Source organism: Vanellus vanellus, assembly GCF_965231255.1.
Source record: "Vanellus vanellus genome assembly, chromosome: 2".
Classification (NCBI taxonomy): Eukaryota; Metazoa; Chordata; class Aves; order Charadriiformes; family Charadriidae; genus Vanellus; species Vanellus vanellus.
Window position 1 is genome coordinate 129,052,480 of NC_138906.1, and position 25,221 is coordinate 129,077,700.

The following is a 25,221-nucleotide window of genomic DNA, read 5'->3' on the forward strand; positions in this document are numbered from 1 at the left end:
TCATTTCCCACCGAAGGAGAGCTCTTCACATAATCCTTCTGGTCCTGTCAGAGAGAGGTATATCAGACTAGCCACTGCTGGGACGAAGATATCGCATGACCTAGACCACAAGTCTGATTATTCAGGGCAATTTCTGACACAATCTAACTGATCTGTACCACTATCACCATCGCTTACTAACATGGAATTAAACTGACCGAAACATGTGAAGTAAATGAAAATTTTGCTCTTACACATAGATGTAGCTACAGGTAGACAAACCAAAACCATCAAAACTATTTTCACTTTTTAAGAAGTAGTTAAAATCGTTCATTCTTAGAAATCTATAGTATCTGAGGGTTCAAGGGGAAAGATGAAAGATTTGTAAATATACACCTAATGTCAGTGTGTAGGGTTCCCCAAAAAGGAAAGGACTCAAAAATACCTGTAAAGAATCCGCATCACATTAAACCTTTCAGGCTGCAAGCTACAGAAGACCAAGCCATTGCCTTAAACCTACTGCTAATCGTGTAATATTGGCAACATTCCTCAGCCATACGATTAGTGTTAAAAATGCAATTCTTCAACTACAACTGGCCTACGAGTGATAATTAAAGCTATTTGTGACATGTGTAGCTTATAATGATTAACTTGTCTGCAGTCAGATAAACAAATAACCTGCACCTGTAAAGACTTTATTTCCTGAAGGTAAAACAACTGTTTAGGAAAGATCATGCTGGCAAAACAGCTGCTTGCATTCTGGAGGGGAAACAAGGTAGTATCTCTCAACAAACGCCAACTCTGGTGTTTTATCAGCTCTATCTCATTAACTGGAAACAAGGCTTAAATGCTTTGTTTATAAATTATGATTATTCCTGATTGCAGCAGTTACTGATAGTGCCACTCATTTGCAATGCAACTCTTTGAATTTGTTTAATTACAATTTGAAACAAGGCAGAGAAGATTAATTAACCCACCTGGCTGGCTGGCACATAGTCCTGGCTCGGCTCTGTCATACTCATATACATGTTCTCACCGTCAAACTGCAAAGGAAATAATAGTAAACATTCAGCAAACTTGAATATTTTTCACCATTGACTGAAAAAAAACCCAGTAGCCATAAAATAATATTATAGCCTGCTTTTAGAGACTTGTAATTGCCTCTGTGCATCTTGTCTTTGATGTTCCTGTTGTCATCCTTATTGACCCTGGATGTCAGTGATTTGGAGTAATTAGCGCTCTAGTAATTACAGCTAGCAAGCAAGAAATGAATGGTTTCCTTTCATCTGCAATCTGTTTTAAAACAAAATGGCTCATGTTGTGCACCATGTATACATATTGCTGTTGGTTGTAATGAAGTACTAAGTGAATTGCACAGTTACTGAGAAAAGGAAGATGAGAATAGAAACTGCACTAAAATGCATCTTAATGGATTCCAACTTTAGCTTCTGAGCACAACAAGAGCTGAAATTTCAAATCAAATTAAACTCCCTCCTATTGAAATGTTCCCATATCAGAAAGTACAAAATACATTTCCAGACAGCTTTCAGACATCTGAATGTATGAAACAGTATACCTCCTGATGGTATGGTTTAAGAGGATAGTTTGTTCAATGTGTGAATAAAGTAAACGTTCATAATCAGAATTGCAAAAATACCCTTCTGTAATTGATAAATACCATTCCTGGAAATGTATACAAAGCTTTGTTGTTGTTGTTGTTGTTCTTTTTCTCCCCTCAGCTGCAGTTAAGAAGTAACAGAAATGTGATAAAAAGGAGTTGATTGAAATCTGAAGGTCTAGACGGAGAAAAACTGTCAGAACTGAAGCCTAATCCTGTACTAACACAAAGAAGTATAAAACTACCGATTTCTTATGTAATCTGCAAAACGTCCCCACAGAACTCTTGTCACGCCCACTCAAGTTGCCAACAAGGCAACTATAGTCCCAGTGTCCGCTCAGGAGGTAGAGAAAATCTTTTCAAACCTTTCAAGTAGAAATGAACAACAGCAGGAATCTCCATCCCCAATCATCAACCACAAATTTCCAGCTGTTACGAGGTCTGTTTGAAATAACTTTCACCTGACCCCTTCCGTGAATGCTTAGAGTGACATATTTTGCAAACAAGCCATTATTTTTGATGATGCGGCGGCATTTTTAAAAAGTCCCCACTATTGAGCTTGCTCTACTCCTACAGAAGGTGGTAGTGAAATATCCCATGGACATTTCTCAATCCGTGCTGAGCTTCTCGTGATGGTCTACCTGCAAGGTACAGTATATTCAACTAAACCAAGGTGGCAAAGTCACAAACTGTGGCTTTGGCAGATAGCACTACCAATTTTTGCTGAGGCAGCTGAAAAGGTTTCGGCTTCCAGCTGTTCATCCTCTTTCTCTGCCAGAGGCTACAACGCCTGTAACAGCAGCAGTAGAAATGAACAAGTGCCAGCTCCTGGCACAGCGTTGGTAGTCTGCCCTTCCTGGCCAGAGCTATTTAATAGATGTTCACAGCCTATCTGTTAGAAGTCCTAGTTTCATGGGAGGGAACGGATTATGCCATGGGCACAGATTTGCCATAGGGAACAGAGGATACTGGAATAGAGGTAGTTGGATTAGACCTAAAAAACAGGGATAGATGGTTGTTCCTTTATTATTTCTTGTTTACGCTTGCCATTTCTTTCAGCTTTCTCATTCAAGAATGTTCTTATTTATTAGCATTCAAAGTAGAGTTTTGGAGAAAATTTTTTTAGCGCCTGGATTGTTTGGACACTGGAAAAAATGCATTGTTTCTCCTACTCAGATGGACAGGTGAAATTCTGAAGAGAGATTTCACAGCCTGCGGTTGGAAACCAAACGCCTCAGTGCAAGGCCTACAGGAGCTCAACTTATTCAGCTTGTCAGACGAACGGCTGAGAGGTGCCTTGATCACTGCGATTGGTACTTACACCCTGGAAAGATGTCTGATAGCAAGATGTCAGCCTTCCTGACAGTGGCATAATGAGATCTAGTGTTGAGAAATGGGAGTTAGAGAAATTCAGTTCTGAAACAAGATACAAGTTCCTGCTTTAGAAGGTAATTAAACATTATGTCAACAACAAACTCATCATTTCTTGGACATTTTAAAATGATGTTAGATATCTTTTTAAGAAAAGATGCATCCCATGATATATTTAGGAGAAAACCTATGGATGAGATTACGGCAGTCCTATCTGCCTTGGACTCCATGATTCCTTAAGTCTCCGATTTTGAATTTTCCTCATGACCCTCATATATTTGCTGCACTAACTTGCAAACATGGCTATAATTCAAATATTATGTTGCATATATTTAGTTGCAAAGAGCATGAAGAAATTTCTTTCCTTTTCTGAGTACAGGCTAGATACAGTCCAGGGTTATTTCAATTTGCTTTGCCTTCCATAACACTTGAGCCTGTGATTTAAGAATCTTTATGAAGTATACTAGTCTTTCATATAATTCCCTCTTTTGGATGTTTGGTAATTTGTCCTTGCTCCCAAGCTTGCAATCACCAAGTCTGCATTAACAGAAAAAAATCCCTAAGGTAATTTTTCGATGAATCTTGGACATTTTCATCATTCTGTGTGTTGTTCTTGGATCATCTGCCTTCCTGATCGGTGCCTTGCTACTAGTGGTACTAGTATCAGTAGATCCACTGACAGGATCTTGCATTTCAGCCTTTCCTGTTTGTTGCTTGTGGCCCTCTACTTAGCTCTGAAATGCTTTTGTTCTACTGTGGTCTGTGGGCTTAATGTCAGCATGTATCAATGAAGCTGAAAAACAAAAATATACCTGAAGTTAAACTTCCTGGCCTTTTGGCTTGGCTTTAAATAAGAAATGACCTTCTGCAATGTTTTGGGTTAATTTGTTAGGGTAAATTCTCAGAAAAATATATTGACGCATAATGTCTGTAAAATCTGCATGACCTGTTAACATCTAAAAATACCCAGCAGCTGTTTGATTTATTACTTAATTTCTTCAATATTCAAGCACGGAGTTTAGTCACTGCAATATTTAGCATCTGCTTGTTAGAAGTATGTGTAAGAAATTGTGTAATACCTTGTGTAGTTCAATAATATTTGAGGCGATGTGTTATTTTTTTGTAGTGTTTATATTTGCAGGAAATGTATTAGCTGACACTAACACTGTTGCCATGTTAGTATTTGTACTACATTTACAGCTACATAAATTATTATCTGCCCTCAGTCTAGCGCAGTGAGGTGCATGGCTTCTTGGCAGTTCCTAAGACTTCAGATGTGAGCCTGAAAAACACCCGTTAACTCGAATGACGAAGCATATACACATGCACTTCCTACAGGAGGTATGGTCAGCAGAAGACGAAATCACAGAATCACAGAATGGTCAGCGTTGGGAGGGACCTCTGGAGATCATCTAGTCCAACCCCCCTGCCAGAGCAGGGTCACCTACAGCAGGTTGGACAGGACGGCGTCCAGGTAGGTTTTGAATGTCTCCAGAGTGGGAGACTCCACAACCTCTCTGGGCAGCCTCTTCCAGTGCTCTGCCACCCTCAAAGTAAAGAAGTCCCTCCTCATGTTTAGATGGAACTTCCTACGTTCAAGTTTGTGCCCGTTACCTCTTGTTCTGTCACTGGGCACCACTGAAAAAAGACTGTTCCCATCTACCTGGCACCCTCCTTTTACATATTTATAAGCATTAATAAGATCCTCCCTCAACAATATTTACTGCAATGCTGAATTGTTTATTCATCATCCCCTTTCCCAACTACCAAAGAAGTGTGGAATACAGGCGACCTGTACATCCCACCACAGCCAAAAAAAAACAGTGCACAAGCCTTCGATAACACAAAGTTCAGAGACACCGATGCAGTGCATTGTATCTGTGCCCACCTTGCCCAAATGTGACTATTCCACATCGAAACAATAAACTGAGAAAAAAATGCCAACGATTTCATCAACCGGAAGGTTCTACTGTTGTTCTTTTCCCCATGTGTATCAGAAGATCCAAAACAAGCCCCTAAACCCCACAAGTGAACACTGAATCGTTTCACCTTTTTCTACACTGCTTTGTAACATGCAGGCTCTGCAGCACGACATCTCTCAACAACTCTCCTCCAGGAAACCTTAACTCATACTATGTCCACCTTGAATTCAGCTTTACAAATGACGTGATTTATGCAACAGCAGTTCAAGCAACCTTTCCGGATCCGTCACTGAGCCAAAAGATCGACAGCTACGACCCAAAGATGCCTCCAACCACCAGATTTTTTTTCCACATTATACTCCGTGCCTCCAAAATTGTCTTATTTTACTCATCATCCCAGGTCTACAAGAACCTTGTCCTCCCTAAACTTCCCTGCCACACACTGTGCTTGATTTCAAGCAAAGAAACTGCACAAGCATCACTTAACCTGTGGATGATTCATCCAAACAGAACAGATGAAACACAAAGGCAGGCAGTTAAATGAACTGTCTTTTATGAACCTACGTATGATGTATATATATCATATGACATTTCATCTAAAGCCTTCTCAATGTGTCTCCAAGATCCTTCAGTATCATTAAGGGAAGATTTCAAAATCTTTCATTTTAATCTATTAAAATTGAATGCTAATACAATATTTTGATGTGTGATAATAACTGCTCTTGACAACATTTCTTTTCATATTAAAGTGTAACTGCATGAGAAGTTTGGGTGAGAGCAAACTAAGAATATGACTGCATTGTAATATGAAAAGATATATAACTGGGATCTGGTTTTAATATATATTCAGAATTGCATCATATTCTTTATTTAAATGATTATTATAAATAAAACATACAGGCAACGCAATGGCATGGCCAGTTAGAATCTCCCTTAGAATAACCCTTTGTAAGACAAGTTATAATGTTCAGCACCCAACACACACAAAATAGCCAAGTGCTGTTATTAAATGCAATTTACTCATGTAAGTTAGGAACATAATTACATAAACACTGGGTGACTGTTACTGATGCAAGAGCTATGACAGAGTTCAGCAAATGTCCAGAGTGGTAAGGAAGTTTAATCAGGCATGGATTTACCGAGGGATCCAAAGCTGGCTTTTGTCTCCCATTAGCACGGCATCACATCAGAGTCATATGATGGAGTTATGGCCAGGAAGCCTGTTTTCATCTTCCCACTTAGGTTGCAGCCAACTCTGCCAGCATTTATAATAATGATTGTGAAGTAGCAAAGCTTGCAAGAATGGTATTTTTTTATTCATTCTTTGTGTCCTTCTTTAAATGAAAAACACGCTAGGTGGACTATGTGACAGAGACATTATTATCAGGTTGCACAAAAACAAATAGAGAACAAAATTTCTCACGGTGACACCAACTTAAAGAATCTTCATTATAGCCTACACACACAGAAGAATTTGGAAGACAAAAAGGAAGGTGCAGTAGGGCAGAATATACTAGAAGGAGTTGGAAGCCAAAGAGGATAACTGGAAACAAAACATATTTACATACTGCTAACTGCATGTGCGTATACAGTGATTATAAGCCCAGCGACATACCTGCATTAGCTCCCTGTAGCTAGTTCAGGTGACAATGGCCACAGGGATGCACAGGTTTAAGAGAGGCTTCCAGCCTAACTATGTGTCCTCCCCTCCCCACAGGTGACCTTCTATGCCAAGTCACTCTGTCTTCATTGCCAGGGTCATCTGGGCTATCTGGGAAAACAAATTTTCACCCCTTTCTTTATCTCTGTCTCCTTACTACCGCACACTTTGTTGATGTTGTTGAGAGAAGTGAGGGTTTATTTTGCTCCTTTTTCATCCACAGTTTTCAACTTCTGATGGAATTGCATATTTGCTTTCTCTTTGTATGCATATATATATATGCGTGCGCCCTAAGTTCTGCAGGCATAGTTATATTAGCTAAAAGAAGAAAAATAATCAAGCACATGGATCTTTGAGCTTCTTCTAGTTCATACTGGAATGCAGCATAGTATGATAGTACTACATCTCGTCCAACTGCAGTATAGGCACGGAAGCATGATGAATACTAGCCCATATGGCTTTTGATGCCAAAACAAGCTTGGGGCTAGGATGTGGAGCGAGAGCAGCTTCGGACACTGTTTTGTGCACAAATGTATCTCAACAGCGATGTCCTGAAATGTGGAGATTAAAGGAGAAGCAGCAAGGGGAGAGATGATCAAACTGGTGAAAGTTGCTGTATTTAATAAGTTCAGCTTCTGGGTAAAGCCACCTGGACTCGACATCACGATTTCTTCAAAGGATGTTACAATCTTCAAAGCCTGTGTTATTAATCGCATAATCTAAATACAAATTTCTCCCATCTTGGACTGGAACTAGATTTAAATTTAAACTTTAGCTATACCTTTTAACCACAGTTTACCTTGCTCTGATGGCGCGCCAACACAATTTTTTGTGTTTCATTTTAAGAAAATGTTGCAATAACATTGTCTAAAAAGAGTGATTTAGTGATTTTAGTGCTTACAGCTTATAGATATCATTTGTAACTCACTTTATCTAAAAGCCACTAATCCTGAAAAAGCTTTAAAACTAGGTAATTTTGTTTATTTGAAACCAAATGCCAAGAGTGGACATTGTCTCAGGTTGCTCAATGGCAAACGGTGATATTTTATTTTACTCAGAGCTGTTGAAATGAGACTAAAATAATGATGGGATACAACATAAATCATCAAATGGCTATGCTAAAGAAACAGTTGATCTTGTTACGGCAACCATTAAAGATAAAACCAGAGATGCTCTGTAAACATTATTACACGATGGAAAAGCCCTTTCTTGACACAGTTTGGCAGAGTGTTATGTCATATTAAACTGAAACTCCATTTTGTGTCCTGAACTCCATTTTGTATGCTGTACTGAACACGTTTAAATTTGCCCAACATAGGTTACAGTAATGCATTCCAGACAGGCGTCCTTCCTGGGAAAGGAGCTTGACACCTCACTGAAGGACTATCACAGGAAAATTGTCAAAAAACAATCTAGTCCTATCGACTTTGATTGTCTCTGTTCTGCCGTCTTCCCTCCCTTCTCCCAGGACTGTTTTTCAAAAGAGGAGAGTTGTGGAAGACTATGAGATTGGGTGAAAATGCCTGAATGGAGCACCATGGCAAAAAGAAGTCAAATTTCTTTGCAGAGCTGGATGTCCCTGTGTGGCCGAAGGAAGGTGACTACTGCAGACTGGCAGGACATGGAGAAGTCCTGTCCCACCTGGAACACTAAGAGCCCTCCAGGTCACAGAAAGTTTGATGTGCCAAGCATTCGAGAGAAGATGGCACGTCTCAAGATTATTATTGTTACTCATTTTAATTCTGTAACTGGTTTTCAGGGGTAAAGTATTAGGAAAATCCTTTATGTTTCCTGTGCTTTCACTTTCTTACACGCTGTCCAAAGAGTCTAAACCAGGAATAAGGGGTATGATGTGTTTAATTAATCCCAGTACGGTGATGTGTGGGCTAGGTATATTGGAGTTGGGAAGGAATCTGCCCTGGTCTCGACGGCTCCCCGGAGAGTGGGAGCAAGCCACGAGGTGGGTGGGCACTGGCGGCGAGCCCCAGAGCGGGAAGCGAGGGTGCTGCTTCACAAGGAAATGCTGTCAGACATCTCCTGTACTTAGAAAGAGCCAGAAACAGTGATGAAACTCTCTCTGCCCACAGCACCCGATGGACTTTGATACATTCCGTGCTTGGATCAAAGCGCAATAGGACTTGCAGACTGGCACCGCACTGTGTCTTTTCTACAGCCTGGCTTTCAAAGTTTTGAAAATACTCTGCTTTATTATCCTAGAATGAGGCCATTTCAGTCTTATTTTCCATTTATAACAAATACTATTGCTTCAAAAAGTATAGCCAGTGCTGTCAAAAGTCTTCTTTCAGATTTTTATCCCTGTGCCATAAATATCCAACCCAGACCTTCTACCATCGCGTTCCCCAAGCTAACTCCCTGTTTATCGCTCTCATTGCGAGAAAGGGGAAGAACCAGAGAGTTTGCCGAGTACGTTCTCAGAGGCGGCAAGCCAGCTGAGTATCTAAATATACACTGGTAGTTAAAACCTGAACGATGGCACTACAGCATTTGTGTTTTTCCCGCACTTAATAGAGGTTAATGTGGAACCGGAGAGGAGGTGAAGGGGGGTGTTTAGCTTCCCGCTTGGAGCCTGCATGTGTCAATGCCTGACAGAGCCTTGAAGTTGTTAGCCTGCATGCAGAGCACTAGCTGAATGAGGTTACAGTGCTGAGCACAGCGGGCTAATAGAAGTAGGATCAGACTGATAGGAGGAGTGGCAGAGTCCAGGCACAGCAGAGTGTATCAAAGACAGCCCAGGGGAGAGCGGGTACTGTATTAGTCCTTTGTGTACATTTAAATGGAAGACAGTGAGCATGCAGGGATGAACTCTGAACTCTCTCAGCTGGGCTCCTGCTCCTTTTAACCTTGGGTGTTAAATAAAATAAAATAAAATAAAATAAAACCCGAACCGACGCACTGTAGTCTGGACTCCTATGCTAAACTATCTCTTGCATATTGAACACTCATTAAATAAACATTCAGAGATCAAAGCGGCAAGTGCTTTTGTTATTATTTTACTCAATCCACACTAAATTATAGATGTAGCCACCCACTGGGAAAATTGGGTGATAAGGTGGAAAGGTTTGAACAACTAGGATTAGACCTTTCTTTTTCTGTCCACAGTAGCCGAGGAAATTTGTTTAAACTGGTAATATTTTCCAACCCCAGCACACCTGGCCAGTTTCATGACAAGGTCTGATCCTGCATCATGGAAGGTGAAGGGAATTGTGCCATTGCCATTTGGGCAGGATCTGGATCAGGTAGAATGGTAAGGTAACGAGGCCCTTCTTACTTCGAGTTTCAAAGTCATTTTTGTCAATATTCATCTCTGCCTCATCACTTCAAATGGTAGATTATGTAATAAAAGACAGAAAAGCTTAATAAAAAGGATCTACAGAGACCAAACAGATGACTAAAAAAAAGGCATAGTTTGTATACCCACGTGCAGAGCCCCCTGTGTTGCAGTATGGCAGAAGAGAGGCTCCATAGACCCTAGTGAATGAGTTTTGCACAAGTAGGACAAAAGCGTTTCCTTGCATGACTACAGTGGGAGCTGTGTGCAGGGACCCATGGACAGAATCTGACCCACTATGTTATTTATAGAGTGAATGGGGTATATGTAGTTCCTGTGGGAAAGTACATCTGCTTCTACACAGCAGAATCTTAGAAATAAAACGAGCCAGAACAACATTAACAACAAAAGCACAAGCAAAATCTAAAAAACAAGCAAAAACTAAAGGTAACGATTGCCAGGTAACTAGAAAATCTTGCCTGCATACTGCTATGCCTCATGTTCAAAAGAGTAAGGAAAAAAAACCCATGGCGTACTTAGAAATCCAATTTTTAAAAGTTATTGAAAGGCTTGATCATCTAAGAACTTAAGCACTCCAGACCAATGCAGCAGGTCAATCGAGCACATGCATAACATGCATTAAAATTATCCCGTTGAAGGGGATGAGAGTGTGAGAGTATTTAAAATCAAGCGCCCATTCGAATATGTGATGAGATAGGACCCAAGAGCTCAGAAATTTTCAGGAACGGCTATAAAATATTGAAGCATGTGCCAAACTCAAATGGGAAAAACCAGCTTAAATTTCTGGTAAACCAAATTATATAGCACAGTCTGATGGGATCTCATTAGACACAACAAATTCAGACCTGGAGAGGGTGATAACAAAAATGACTAATTGCAAGGATTTAGCAAAACATGGAGATCTGTTAACTGACAAGGGTGTTGCAGGGCTGATACACAATCGTAGTTTACCAAAACAGCTACCGTGGCAGCCATGCGGACAATGCTACTTCCACCCAGTTACTCTGGTATATGAGGAGCTCCTTAAATTTCAACAAGGTTTTTTTCATGAAGAAAGTCATGCACATTTATTTCCCTGCCTGCATGGAATAAGAAGCTGGAGCCCCATGCATCTTCAAAAGAGGAATTTGAAGCAACTCAAGTGTTTATATTTATAGTTGCAACAAAGATTCAAATGCTTGACAAGGCTTGTACCTTGACTTACTCCTTTGCTAGGATGGTCTACAGATCAAGCTGAGATGCACTGACAGAGCAATGTAGAGAATTTTGCAGTATTCTGTCCCAAAATAGGTCATTCAAGAGTAGATGTGGTTAGAAATGTTCAAAATATTACTCAAAAGCAGAAGAGGAAAAGTTGTTTTACTTTTTTTTCTTATCGACTTCAGTGAAGATGTCTCCTTGATGTAATGAAATCACTTATCAGTTCTCAAAAATTCTGTGTTCTCGCTACGCCTTTTAAGATAAAATTTGACCTTCAAGATTACAGTTCATTTTATGACTAAATTATTCCATGACTGTTTTGATCTTTTGTTTCTGTTTTGTCAAGTAGCACTCATAACAGCTTTTTTGTTAAAGAGCCTGCAACGGTGTTTCCTTTACACACTTGATATGGTTTCTTCTAACAGAAAAAATATGTCTGCACAGATATATTTCTTTTTGTTTTGTTTTGTTTTGAAGGTAAAGAGCTGCAATATAAAGTTACAGTTGTACCTTCCACTGTCTTACCAAAACTCTTTAAAGACAAGAATTGTTCCACCTCCTCCTCCCTCCCGCTTGAGGAAAGAATGCTGCTCTCAGTGCTGGCGGCTGCTTTTCCCATCGATACGCTCTGAATCTATCACTGTTGTACGTTCCTCACAGCAAATCAGATAGCAAAAGTTAGTCAAACCTGGTATTATCAGCACTATGGCTGTTGTCTTTCCAAGAGCCCATGCATATCAGCATGAGGCAGTCACATTACTGCTGGGAGGAAGCTCCCTGGGCAGGGAAATCCATCCCCTGAATAAGAGCAGAATAGGTTTCACACGGCATCCGTGAAAACTTATTATCAAGTCCTGCCTTGGGTACAACTCCAGCAACGGTGTTTCCATGCATTTTCCCCTTTCAGTTGAAACTCTTCATCAATTTTACTGTTTCGTCTTAAGACCTTTCTCCATCCTTCCAGTCTGCTGAGACCAATGACTTCTACCTTTTCATAACACTTGTGAACACACTTAAAGACAGATACTCTGTCCTCTTCTTCAGGAAGCCTGTTTTAAATTCATTTAACCTTCTCTGACAGCATGTTTTTTCCCAAACATTTGTTCATTTGTAGCCGCTCAAGTGCTTCCCTTTACTGATGTGCTTTTCACCATCTCATATGCCGTCCAAAATGAATGTAGTGCTCTAGCTAGCCATGGGCAAATCTGAACAGGTTCTTTATAGCCTGGGTTCATCCAGACTGTGGGTATGCATCAAACTCTTCCTCCCTGCACACTTTATTGAGAAAATGCTTTGTTTTTTCCCAGCCCTTAATAACTGAAACCTCTGAAAGCTTCTCCTGACCTATACAGTAGCATGGAAAGCTGCCAGATAATCAGGGTAAATAACACCATCTATGAGAAATGATGAAGATCTAAGCTCCACAGATTTTGGCCCAAGTCAGAGCTGGATGTTTTTTCAAATAAAGCATTTCCAAGATGATTCTTATGATGAAACCGACTTTTAAATGTTTTACATGAAAGATGAAAAAGACACCTTCACCAGAAGAACGTGGAAGTTCAAGCACACAGCAACACTGTGGGAAACCCTAGTTCAGTCCTGCTCTGTCATTCCCTTATTTACCAATTGTGCACCACAGCCACAGAGTGGGGGATAGTCTTCCCGCATCACTTCTTGTGGCTGCTAACTTTCTAAAAATACTCGATGATGTAGACTTTAATTTGTCTCTCTCACATCTAGCTGAGCGCTCTCCCTCACAGGACATTATTTTCTAGTATCAGTCTTCCCAGTTTTGAACAAAACCCACATCCTGGCCCTGAGAAATTCTTCTTAAGTAAGAATTGGAAAAAAAAAAACAAACAAACAACCCAACCCTGGCAATTATGGTTTTGTCAAATGAATATTGGCAAGACTATGTCATTTCCAGCCTGGTGTACTTCTGAAGTCCTCAAATGCAGTGAGACAAGCTGATCTCTGTTATGCTGGAAAGGGCCATGCAGAGACACGAGGGAACTGCTTCATTTTCACCACTTACCGTGAAAGGAGCTCCGGTGCGGACTCCTTGTTGGCAGGTTGGGCTTGCACCAGCACTGCGATTCACTGGTGGTCGTTCCCCACATGCAGCCACCCAGAGGGACGTAGGTAGTCTGCACCCCACGGTAGGAGAGGAGTTACGGACAAGGTGGCCATTTGCTCCCCTCACCTCGGCTGGCATTAAACTACCAGTCTCTGCAAAGTGAGTGTCAGCATTTTTGAACAGGACTGTGACACCAACCTAACAACAAACCCCTTGAAATAGAGAAGTGCTGCTTTTTAAACAGATAATCCTGTGACTCACACAGTGCAGCCTGTGCATTCACTGCACCGAAATAGAAGCAAAACTTAGTATTTGCTAATCTTACTATAATTATAACGATCTATGTTATAACCAACTGTTAATGAGCTAAAATAATTTTTAAATAAATGTATAATATAACTATGTAATTAAAGCTTGATGGAGCTGGTTTTATGCTTTTATGATATAAAAATGGCTTCTTACTAGCTTTTGATGTTTCATTTTCCCCACAGCATCACAATATCTGCTTCTGTTTTACCCAATTGTACAATAATTATTGTTTAACTTCAGCAATCTCACAGCCTAGTCAGACTCTTTAGACATTTTATTAATCAATGGAAGTACTCTATAACAGTAATTTCATGGAAAATATGCCTTATCATTTTAGTGCCCCATATTATATTCTCTCACCTCTCTGTATAAGCTACTGAATTATTAATACACTGTCCTCCGGATTTGATAAAATCTGTGATGAAAATGATCATAATCTTCTATGCCTAAAGACCATTAAATGAGTGCACATTAAACTTGAAATAAATGGCTTGAATAATTTTTGTTTTAAAATGTTCTTTGTGTTTGGAAGATTCAAATGCATATTAGCAGTTTTAAAGTTATGGAACAACCCACTGAAATCTGCAGCTTCAATGGTCATACTTAAGATTATGTCTCTACTGTACATACTGAGAATAAACTTTCTCGGTAAACATGGTAAAACTCATTTCCAAACTAAACTTTCCCAATCTAGAATAACTTAATTCTGTGTTTATTAGGTAAAAAAAAAAAAAAAAAGTAAAGAGGGAACAGAGAAAATCAAATGGCCAAATCATGCTCTGATTTGCAGATATATAACCCCAGCAAAACACAACAGCTGCACAAACATTACCAAAACCATATTTGGCACCTTCCCTCCCACATTAAAAGACACACAAAGTACCAGCTGAAATAGTCATGTATTTGTTGATGGAGTAAAATGTCCTTGATTTGAATGCAACTCAGAATGAAACACCTTTTCACAGGTGGAGCCTGTACCAGGGTACTGGTCTGGGTCTATGCTGGTAGAATTCAATTGATTTCAAGACTAACATTGGGTAGAACATGCATTGATCAAGCCCAGGAAATTAAGCTCTACTTGAGGTGCAGTTTGCTTTTTGTTCTCCTTTTTGGGGAAACCAATAAATGGGCTCATGCATTCAGCACATAGTCTCTCTGGTGTCAGCAACAATCTGTTTTGTGATATTCTGCTAAGATAAGTATTAAGAGGCTCCAGGATTTTGCACAGGCTCCAGAGTCTTAATGGCTCAATTCATAAATAGCTAGTCATGCAGTATCACTGTTTCTTCCTGCACTCTACAGTTCTTGTAATACTCCCAACTTTCCCTTATGTCAGCGCCTACAAGTCAAAAGTTCAGAAATAATAACAGAGTACAAAAATGTGCTGTCATTAGATTCATGTTTTGATAGAAAATTAATTTGGTGTTTTATTCATTCATTTGAAATCGTAACTACTGCCTTGGAAAGTATAAGGTGGTTAATTTTCCAATATTTTCAGATCATATTAGTAATACACAACCTAAGTGTTTTGACATGTCTAATAGTTTTACTCATAATCAAGATTTTGCAGTTCAGAAATTCTTTTAGCTACGTAAGCCCTTACAAGCTAAAATAGTCAGAGCATTGATTTAAAAGCTGAGGAAGTATTTTATGCATTACAGTGCATCCCTGAAGATCTTTTGTTAATACAGAGAGCAGTGTGAATTAGGTATCTGATTTTATTTCATACTGTTAAACACAGCTCATTGGAAATGTATAACCAGCTCCTTTTAAGAATACAAAGCAAAAGCAATGTCATGTATTATACTACAGCAGGTAATTCAGCGTCTTAGATAGGATTAGCTAACAGATTTATCAAGCAGCCTCTAAGGAAAGCAGAGTTCAAGTCTGGGCTCATCAATAATACATAAATAAACTGAACAATTAGGTACAAAGTGGCTACCTTGTCAGACAACTTATTAACCGATAAATGATATACTCACTGCAGACAGTGTAAAAAGGAGAGATATGTAAAGATAGGAAAAGAAGACCTGGAAAGAGAGAGGAAGGCACTGTGCTTTTTAGTGTGTTTGTGAACTTGGCGATTCTCTCCAACTCTCCAGCCTGAGCTGAGAGCTATGATGTCTAGAAGAAGGTGGTGAGATACGGTTCAGCAGGACTTCGCTACTAGGAATCACATGGCTTTTTTTTCCTGATAACTGAACACAAATGTATGCCTTTGCTCTTTAATCAGTGGGCTGAAGAAGAACATATTCCACTTTTCCAGTAGACAGCTACTACCAGCATCAGCTTCAACTGCTTAATATGCAAGTTTTACATAAACAAACAGCCTTCCCCGGTGTGTAATGTCACCACTGGGCATTGCTATAATACGGCCTGACTACTGAGAGGTACCAGTTCCTAGGAAAGGGTGGATGAAAGCAGTCAGGCCTACGTCTGGCTTACACAACAACAACAACATGTCTTAAAAGGCAAATCTGTTAGTAAATGTCAAAATATGAGACACTTGGTCCTTCTTTACTAACTATCAACAAACTCAAATTTAATTTTCTTTTCTGTGCTGGCCTACACTTTTCAGACAGAAAACAAGGAGACTGAGGTAGGAAGGGCTGTTGCTATTTTTCCCTCAGCCAAGCAAAACAAAAAACATCTTCATTCCATTTAGGATCAACAAGTAAGCAAGCAAACCCAGTCCAAATAAAATCTTTTTATATGCACGTATCTACCTCAGCTCAGAAATTCCGAACATTTGAAGTACAGATTGCAGGATTTAACTCAGAATGAAAATAATATTTACCTAATATGATGTCTTTCATGCCCAAGTACTCCAAAGTGCTTTGCAAATATTGACTAAATTCTGCCCTTAATCTGTGCTCAGTGCCCCTTGACTCCAGTAGACATTCTGAGGGGTATATGCAAAAGAAGACTTCAGGCCTTACACACTTTGCTAATGGAAATGTAAATTACCAGTGAAACACAGCCACTTCTGTAGTGAAATAGGGACATTGCTCAAAAATACCTTCCAGTGCAGCATAAAATTCAGGAATTTAGAAATATCCTCACCAGATGGACAAGTAATGAGGATGAACAGAAGAGGCTTGGAGTGACTTCACTGAATGGTCACTGTACCTCAGTTAAACAAGATGGGTGATTTTAAGACTACTCACTGTCGTTTTACTCCAGCCTCATTTTAGTGAACAGTCCTTCCACTTCGCATCTGGGTACCTCTGAAAATGCACTTTTATGTCTTGTCCAAAGACCGGCAGCACCTGAAGAGTAATGTTCCCCTGCTACTTATAGGGGAAACTACTTCTCAGACCCTGAAAGTCACCCCGATGGCTTCCTGAACCCCCTACCTACATGTTCATGCTACATCCCCAAAGTAAGCAGATGACAGCTAATGCAAGCACAGCACCTGCAGAAGGCTTAGGGGGCAATCTGAATTAAAAGAGAAAGCAGACCTGGGCGGGAAAGACTGTGTCTTGGTGGGGGAGCGAAACAAAAGGTTGTAAACAGAGGGAAGACGGGTGTCAAAGCCGAACTTCTGACTGCGGAAGCAGGTTTCCATAGCAGGCCAGCTGAACTGTCTATATGGTGTGCCAGTTTTTTCTTGCTGACTCTAAAGGACTCTAGGATAAATGTATCAAACTTAAGACGTGTAAAAGCTGTGAGAGAAATCCTAACCATTGCACACCATGAAGTGAATGGGATGGTGTAAAGTGTGCACTACCTTTCTCCAAGACCAGGTGTCCTCTCTGCTCCCTATCCCTGAGGAGCTGAAATGGCACCACTGACACATCATGAAGCTCCAGCAGAATACCCATTGTCTGCTTCTCCTGAAGATCAGTGGTAGGGATTAAGAAGTAGACCAAGGATGGCTTTGCTTGTTCTATTAAAGGATTCTCTTGCCAGGGGGAAAGAGTTTTGTGTATGTGACACTTTTCCCAACAGTAGGAAATAAAAAAAGAGTAGGTTGGATTGTGCAGTATCGATGCAGGCATTTGATACAGCACTACCTGCAGAATCAAACTGGCAAAAGAAGTCATGAAGGGTCTTCCCAGTGAAGAATTTCCATGGTTGCAGTCAGTCTATGGACAGGCTGATGGCACTGCAGTGTGAAATTATTGCACCCCTGCCCACAAATCCAACCTATTACTTATTAGTGCAGACTGTTAGTGAAAGAAGAAACAATTTAGCACAATGTTTAAGCAGAAAAACAGACTTCTGAATTGCTAGAGGATAATTTGCACCCAATTTATGAGTTTTTGCCGAGCCATGACATGACTTGATCTGTTTCATATAAAATTTGCTTGAAAATATGTTTCTTAGAGTGAAGTATGAGGTGATAAAAACGTGATTAAGGTGTGCTGGCAATTTTATTTTGGCAACTTTATGCTGTGCTTTTGAATTCCAGTATATGTAATGTTTGGCCCTTTTTTAGTTGATAGTCTATCAGCTGAAGTCTCTACATATACAAACATTAATAAACTTACAGACAATAAAATAAAAGCAGTCTAAAACTACATGCTATAATCTCTCTCTTTAAAAATAACTGTAGGAAGTCATAATGTATAGTTTATAATTACGATATCCAAAGAATTTCTGTTCAGTGAAGCCAAAGGAAATTGCTTACTATGGAACTAAGAATGCGATAAAAAGAAAATTAGGCACTGGGCCTGAAGCTCAAAAACAGAGTAAAGCACATATTTCCTCAAGCAGAAAAGGAGCCTCATTTTTCAAGGGGAAAAAACTCTCACAATAATGTTAAAACACAGAAGTCCAACTACCTAATCAGAAGATACAGATTAAAAGTGAAAAAAAACAGTTTCAAAAACCCCTAAATCATAAACAACTTTCCTTAGAGCCCTTGCAATGATAAACCTAAAGTAACTGTGGGAACCACTTTCTAATTCTAAACTTGAACCTCTCTTTTCTATGCAAAAAATTCACCCCAGCTTTAATTAATATAGTTGGCATAACTCAAGGCATGTTTCAAAGCTTCTTGTCAGTAAGTCCCTGTAAAACATAAGTGAAAATGAACCTTCAAGAGGTTATAGTATTTTATAGTTATATATAGTTTTATATATATATAGTTTTATATATATATAGTTATAGTTATAGTTATAGTTATAGAATTTGTTTAAATTCTCAGTGGAGGCAAAAAACCCCATAAAATCTCCAAGTATAACTATTGCTTTAATATCTGTATGTGTGAAAATACTTTATCCTCTAACAAAGAATTAATCCATGAAAAGCTTCACTAAACATTTTCTTGTACTACTCACATTTATGAAAGTGATTTCTGGGGCCTTAAGGAGGGTTAATGCACTCTCAGACTATAATCAATGAAAACAGCATGATTTACACAATCTATGTTCTTTGTCAAATTTAACTAGTGTATCACTGCATAAGATCTTTTTGCTGACAGGAGCTTACTGTTTGATGGAGATGCTGGAATCCTCCTTACACTGGTTGTACCTGGCATGCCGTGCTGTGCTTGTACAATGATAAAATGAAAACTCGCAGGACAACCTCAGGCTATCCATCTCTGTTGCTCAAGCTAGTGGATGTAGCTCACCGAAGGTATGTAGAAATAGTTGTTTGCAGAAGTGAAATGAAAGTAAAGCAGAATTTGACAAGCCCAGATTACGTTAGAATTATGTTACCTGAGTCCAAGAGAAAAAAAAAAAACAACAAACATTCAGTCTCTCAGATTTTTATAATTAAATGACAATCACAGCTGGTTGACTAGCTCCTGCCTATCATCACTCTGTACCTACAGGAGGATTACTACAGTAAGCTCAGCGTATCTAATGACTGACAGAGCTTCCCGATTTGAAAATACATGCTTAAGAAATCAGAGTATTTCACTGAGCTCATCCATGTTCCAGCTCTACTAGGAAGAAAAAAAAGAAACCTATCCCCACAGTTTATGTTTTCAGGATCACCTTCTGCAAGCACAAACCACTGCTTGCCCAAATTGCACACGTAAAACAGATATACATTCACAGCCCTACAGGCTTACCCAAGTTAGTGCTTCATTCATACTTCTACCTGTCTGTCCCAGTTCATATCCTGAGTTCTTAAAGCACAAGGAACACCATGCAGAGAAGGTACATCCTTGGAAAGTCATATGGGGCCAAAGAACTGATTTTTCCCTGTTGCTCCAGAACATGCAGAATTACTTATATAGGAAAATAACATTGTTGTGAAAACTTGTAAGGGGATGTTGAAAGATGTTCTTCATAAGGAAAATTCACTTGGAAATTACGTTATTTCATATCGAACAGATAACAAACAACTATTTGTAACTTTGCAGTCAGTGAATTACAATAATCCAAGCAATTACAAAATTTTCAGCCTGGAAGGCTGAACAGGAAGCACTGTATTAATATTTAACTGTTCTGCAGTTTATCTGTTATGTCTTTAACCAAATCTAAAAGCTGCCATGAAGGTTGCATGTGCCTTTTTGGTCATTCCACTTTCCATCAGCATGGAGAACATCCCATTGTTCTCCAGCAATATATTCTTATGTTCCATACTTGTTCCAATATTCAGATAAAAACAGAAGTCAAGCAGTGAGTACGTTTTAGGTAGAAGAAAGTTCAAAGTAGGAGATAGCTTAGAAATTGTTGCAAAGATAGTTATTAAAAAAGATAAAAAATGTGTTATCATTTTAAGCAAAATATTCTGAAGGATGCGATAAGGAATTGTTAGAAAGGAGATGAAATTTTTTCCACTTCCAATCTGGTTAACATTTTCTGAAGAAAGCCACGGGGACTGCTTATGTTTGGAATCTGCATAATAGGTATTGTGGTATCTACTACAGCATTTATCCTTGTGCAAACCATTACACAGGTAAAGTAAATGAGTAAGGAATCATTGTGTGGTTTTATGGTGGGACTGAGAACTATTTTGCTTGATCTATCTAAGCCATTGTTTTTAACCAATTTGTCCTTGACTAGTCTTGATGCTTCATCCCTTAATGGAAGGCTTGTAATTCTTTGCATTTCCTTGGAAAACTAATTTCTACAAAAAAGCATGCAGAGAAGGAGTTAAAACTGAAACTCATTGAGTCGTATTTGGTTCTTCAAGTCTTAACATAGCACTGAAAATGGACTAGTAGGACACGGCCAAAGTGTCTCCGTAAGTTCTATAGAGGGAGGAGAAAAAAAAAACAACAACAAAGCTCATGGGTAAGGAGAAGGTTAATAATAAGCGTAACAGTAAGGCAAATGTTAGTATGATTTAATGAGTTCAGAAGTTCAAAAGGAAAAATACAGAAAAAAGGAGACCAGGCATTCAAATTGAGATTTCACATACTGTACTTCTCATGTAAATCTCTGGCATACAGTCATTAAGATTCTACAGTTAGAAAAAGATGCATACTAGAGGTACACATTTCAGCGGCTGTTGTATCTGCTGCATTTCTCCTTCTATGCATCACTGCATAAGCTTTGTTGGTGTGTATAAACACACTCAAATTACAGGAAATATTTTTCACATTGTGCTAATAACTTCCATTGATTTTTCAGGAAATACAACAATATGACACATTTTGGAAGGCCCACAGTTAGCTCCATTTGAAAATGAAACCCTATCAGTCAAAATAAAATTAAATGAAATTTATAAAGGTTATATCATATTTATGCATTTACTAAATATAAAAATCAACATATGGTGCAATGTTACCATATGTTTGATTTTGTAAGAGCAGATTTCCAATGTGGTAGTAGAGTTTCCCACAACAACAGATCATTAGCTTTGAATTTTCTTTAAAACTCTTTCTAAAGAAAAACAGCCCCAAAGTATCCAAGTATAAAAGAGACACATGACCTATGTGTTATATCTACAACAGATAACAAAATATAAAATGGACACTAAAATGTGCATTTGCACAGTGCATATATAATATGTAGTTATTACAACTTAATAAGATCTCTTACTACTCAGAATACAGCAGGAGTAAGTGAGTGAGGATTTTCTGATCCACTAGGTGTGTGAATTTGAAAAATACATCAAAGGACCCAAAGTTCTGATAGAAAACAAGAACTATAAAAAGCCTCTTTCAGATTAAAATCATGAGGAAATATTCTTTTGTTGTTGTTGTTCACTGAGAGATTATATGAAAGCCGTAGTTTGCTCTGGTCAGATTCTGTTTGGACCCCTGCCATGGATCACCTCCAATGCAGTTTAGATATTCTGCAATAAATGTAAGTGCACTTTAAATTTAAGAATAAATTACAAGCTGTCAAATATTTTACAGAAAGCTGTTTGTATTTATCAGAATTTTAAATATTTCAGTGGAAGCACAGGTGATCTGTTGAGTTACACTGCCATACACCTGGTTCTGGTTGCTTTAAAAAGCACCTCAGCTCCTTCTTCCTGAAGAGATAAATATTGCCACTGGACAGTGAAAAATTGGAAATTCCATTCTTGGTCCTGGTTTTGATTTCCCTGTATGGTCTTAGGTTAAATACTTCTTTATGCCAATGTCAGCAAAATAATATAAAGGTACAACATTGATCCCTATTTTGAGTGTTTTGTGGAAGACTTATTTTTAAATGTCTTTTGAAAGCTCTTTGATCTCTGGTGCCAAACAGTCAGAAAAAGCCGCCAAATAAATGCAAAAAAAAGACCCCTTTTACTACTGTTACTTTGGTGTTAGCAGTTTCTAATATGGGTCTATTTATCTATTCTGCTAGTCTTCAGGAACATCTGTAAAGTATTACTGGTGAGTACATTACAGCTAATGTTTGAGAATTTGGGTTGGTTAATTAAAGCCGGACAAACACACTTAAGTGGTGAACCAAAACATTCAGTGAGAGACTGGAACATGTAATATAAAAGAGCAGTAAAATTACAATGGACATAAAAGGAAAAGCAGTATCACCCACATAAGAAGCAAGCTACTCGAAAAGTAAAACTCGGACCTTCTCTCTCTTCCCCCTACAGTACAGAATGGGCAAAAAAGCAATGCAGTCACTCGAGCAAGGACCGGTCATGAGCGTAGCACAGCCAGAGACTGGGAAAGCAGTTGACCATTTCTTGTAATATACCATGAGCATTTTAGGAAACAAAAAAAGAAGATGCCTCTGTCACCTCACCTATGTCCTCACACATCACTTAGATTTAGGCCAGCTTCACTTTGGGTTTGTAAGACTAATGTTCTCTAAATTAAACGCAGCCACCTAGAGTATATTCTCCAAAAAAAGGAACATTAAAGTCAGAGCAAAGATTGGAGAGACTTGACAATGACAAGGATTGTCTCCTGAACAAAGGAATAATAATGGCGTCTGCAAAGCAGCTGGCATCATGCCCTTTGACAGCTGATTCCAAAATGGCCCCTGAGCCTTTCTGCTTGATTTCACTTACCAATAATTTATTCTACAGATCACAGCTAGAAGTGCTCCTTTACCTCTTCTGTTTGAAGATGTAACATTGGCTGAAATGGAAGAAAAGTCATCTCCAACTTTGTTAAACATAACTTTGTTGGCATGATTGCAGACAAGGCCCCTTAGATCTGGATCACCCAATCTACAAAAATATTTTAACTTTTTTTTTTTAGCAAGAAGTGTTCAAATCTGCTGCCAAATGCTACCAGGGTACTCTTAGATCATGAATCTGTTCAATGCTACAGCAGTGAGAAGAAAATATCTCTGCATCTTGTGCATATGCTAAATGATTGGAAAGACTCCCACATTTACTTCTATGGACTTCAGATAAGGCCTCGAATGGAAAGGAGATTAACCAGATTTGCAGGGGAAGAAAATGAAATTAATACTCATGGAGAATGGATTGTGTACAAAGAATTTGTTCAGATGAAAAGGACGGCATAAGAAACTAAACTCAAAGGACTGGGTGAGAATTTATAGTCAAACAGTGAAGAGCAGGGGAAACAAGTTTAGTTCACCAGGAAATTATACTGACAAGTATACATAGGGAAAATATTTGTGATGTAACTGCTAACTCATCAGAAGTAAGAAATCAAGACCAATTTACTCTTCCAGTGGGTTCTGCTTATAACATTCGGCTTCAAATTACAGATTTCAACATTGTCTAGTTCAGGCAGGATCATACATTTTACCACCATCCACTTCAGTCAGAGATTTGTACAATTAACTCTGTCAAAAGCTTACAGATGTTGTTAAGCAGGCAACTGGCCATAAATCAAAAACCCCATAGCTGTTAAGAATACAGTCCACAAAGAGCTAATACATATATGCTCTCTACTGGGTATATGCATACATATCCAAAGCTAGTTGTACACACTTTTCTGTCAAATTTACTCAATTTTCCAATCAAAACATTTCTACCATTTTGAGCCTGTAGGGTTAACAGAGTCAATGAGAAGAAAACTGTCTTTTGTCTTCCTGCATCACCACCAATGACAATCATTCCACACATTTTTTTCAAATGAGAAATAACAATGTTCAAAATAGAATGAAAACTAAAAAGAGCAAGAAAACGTAGAGCTGAAGGTTTGTGCCATTTCCAAGCTTTCTTATGTCTACCAGATCAATGGGGTAACATTAAATACTATTTTGCAGCAACACAAATAGACCTATGTTATTCAGCTTAACATCACTGCAGCTCCTGTTCCATTTCAGCTGGAGTGAGAGGAGCTTTGCTTCCCATCCCACCACCTTCTTTTACAATGGACATACAACAGTGGCAACATAGTAGACATACGAAGGACTATTTAGTAGTTCAGACCTTGCCTGCTGCCTGAATAGGCCGTTCTCCACCTCCAAGACAGACATGGAGCATAAGATTCTCTATTGCATAACATTTTTGAGGTAAACTGCATAACTGTAACATGGCTATTTAATATAATGCTTTAGCAAAAGCACCACACACCTCCAGCACATCTTCCACAATCTCCACAACCCTTCAGTGACAATGGAGAGTGGCCTCACAATGATGCCAGCCAGCTCTTTGTGTCCTGAATGTTCCCTATCTAATCCCATCGACTTGTATTGGTCAAAATTTCTCAAGAGATCCCTGACTTGATCTTCCTCCCCGGCTGGTAAATCCTCTCTTCCTTGAATCCTGTCTCTAGACTCAAAGGCCTCTAGACTGAGGCAAAGGTAGCATTGATCCCAGGCTTATCTGCATCCACTTTCACTAAATCATAATTCCGCAGCAACCTCACATTTTCCTTTTTTATTTTTTGATTGCTCTTATAATGACAGAAGCTCTTCTTGCTGTCACTCCTTGCCACTTTAAACTCTAGGTAAGCTTAGGTTTTCTCAACACCTCACACAACGCCTCTCTCGAGATTGTGCAGCATAAGCTAACAAAAACATCCAGCAAATGCTAGAGATATTCTAGGAAGCATTAATAATCAATAAAATATTTAGTTGGAAAGTCAATGACTAGAGCTTAGACAATTACAAAAGACTTATCAAAAACCTGCTGAATCAAAATTTTTACTACTCTCTGTTTTTCTCTTAAAAAAACCAAGTCCTTAAACAAACTGCAGCAAGTGAAATAAATGATGGGCTGGAAGACTTATTCTTCAACAAGAACACTTATTCTCCAACAAATCTTTCTTGCGACTGCAGCACTGCAAGTCCCACAGTTGATTAGTACGTCTCCACATAGTCATTGTACATGAGAGCGCACAGTCAAGATTTGGTGTTACAAGGCAGGTTACAAAGTAAAGCGGTCTGCAGCAAGGCCAGCAAAAGCATCAGGAATTCCTCCCAAACCTTTTGAGCACACAGAAAGAATGCCATTCCCCCTAGCTCCTACTTCATCCTCACTGCTCTT

General features: G+C 38.9%; 1 protein-coding gene across 1 annotated transcript in view; it reads right to left on the minus strand.

Moving 5' to 3' along the window:
• The window catches only part of TOX (thymocyte selection associated high mobility group box), a gene marked incomplete at its 3' end in the record, with an annotated part of 218,950 nt that overhangs the window by 106,739 nt on the left and 86,990 nt on the right, over positions 1 to 25,221 (minus strand). The window contains exon 2 of the mRNA XM_082499039.1: positions 957 to 1,022. Coding sequence (XP_082355165.1) covers positions 957 to 1,022 — 66 coding nt within the window. The remainder of the gene's footprint in view (positions 1 to 956; positions 1,023 to 25,221) is intronic.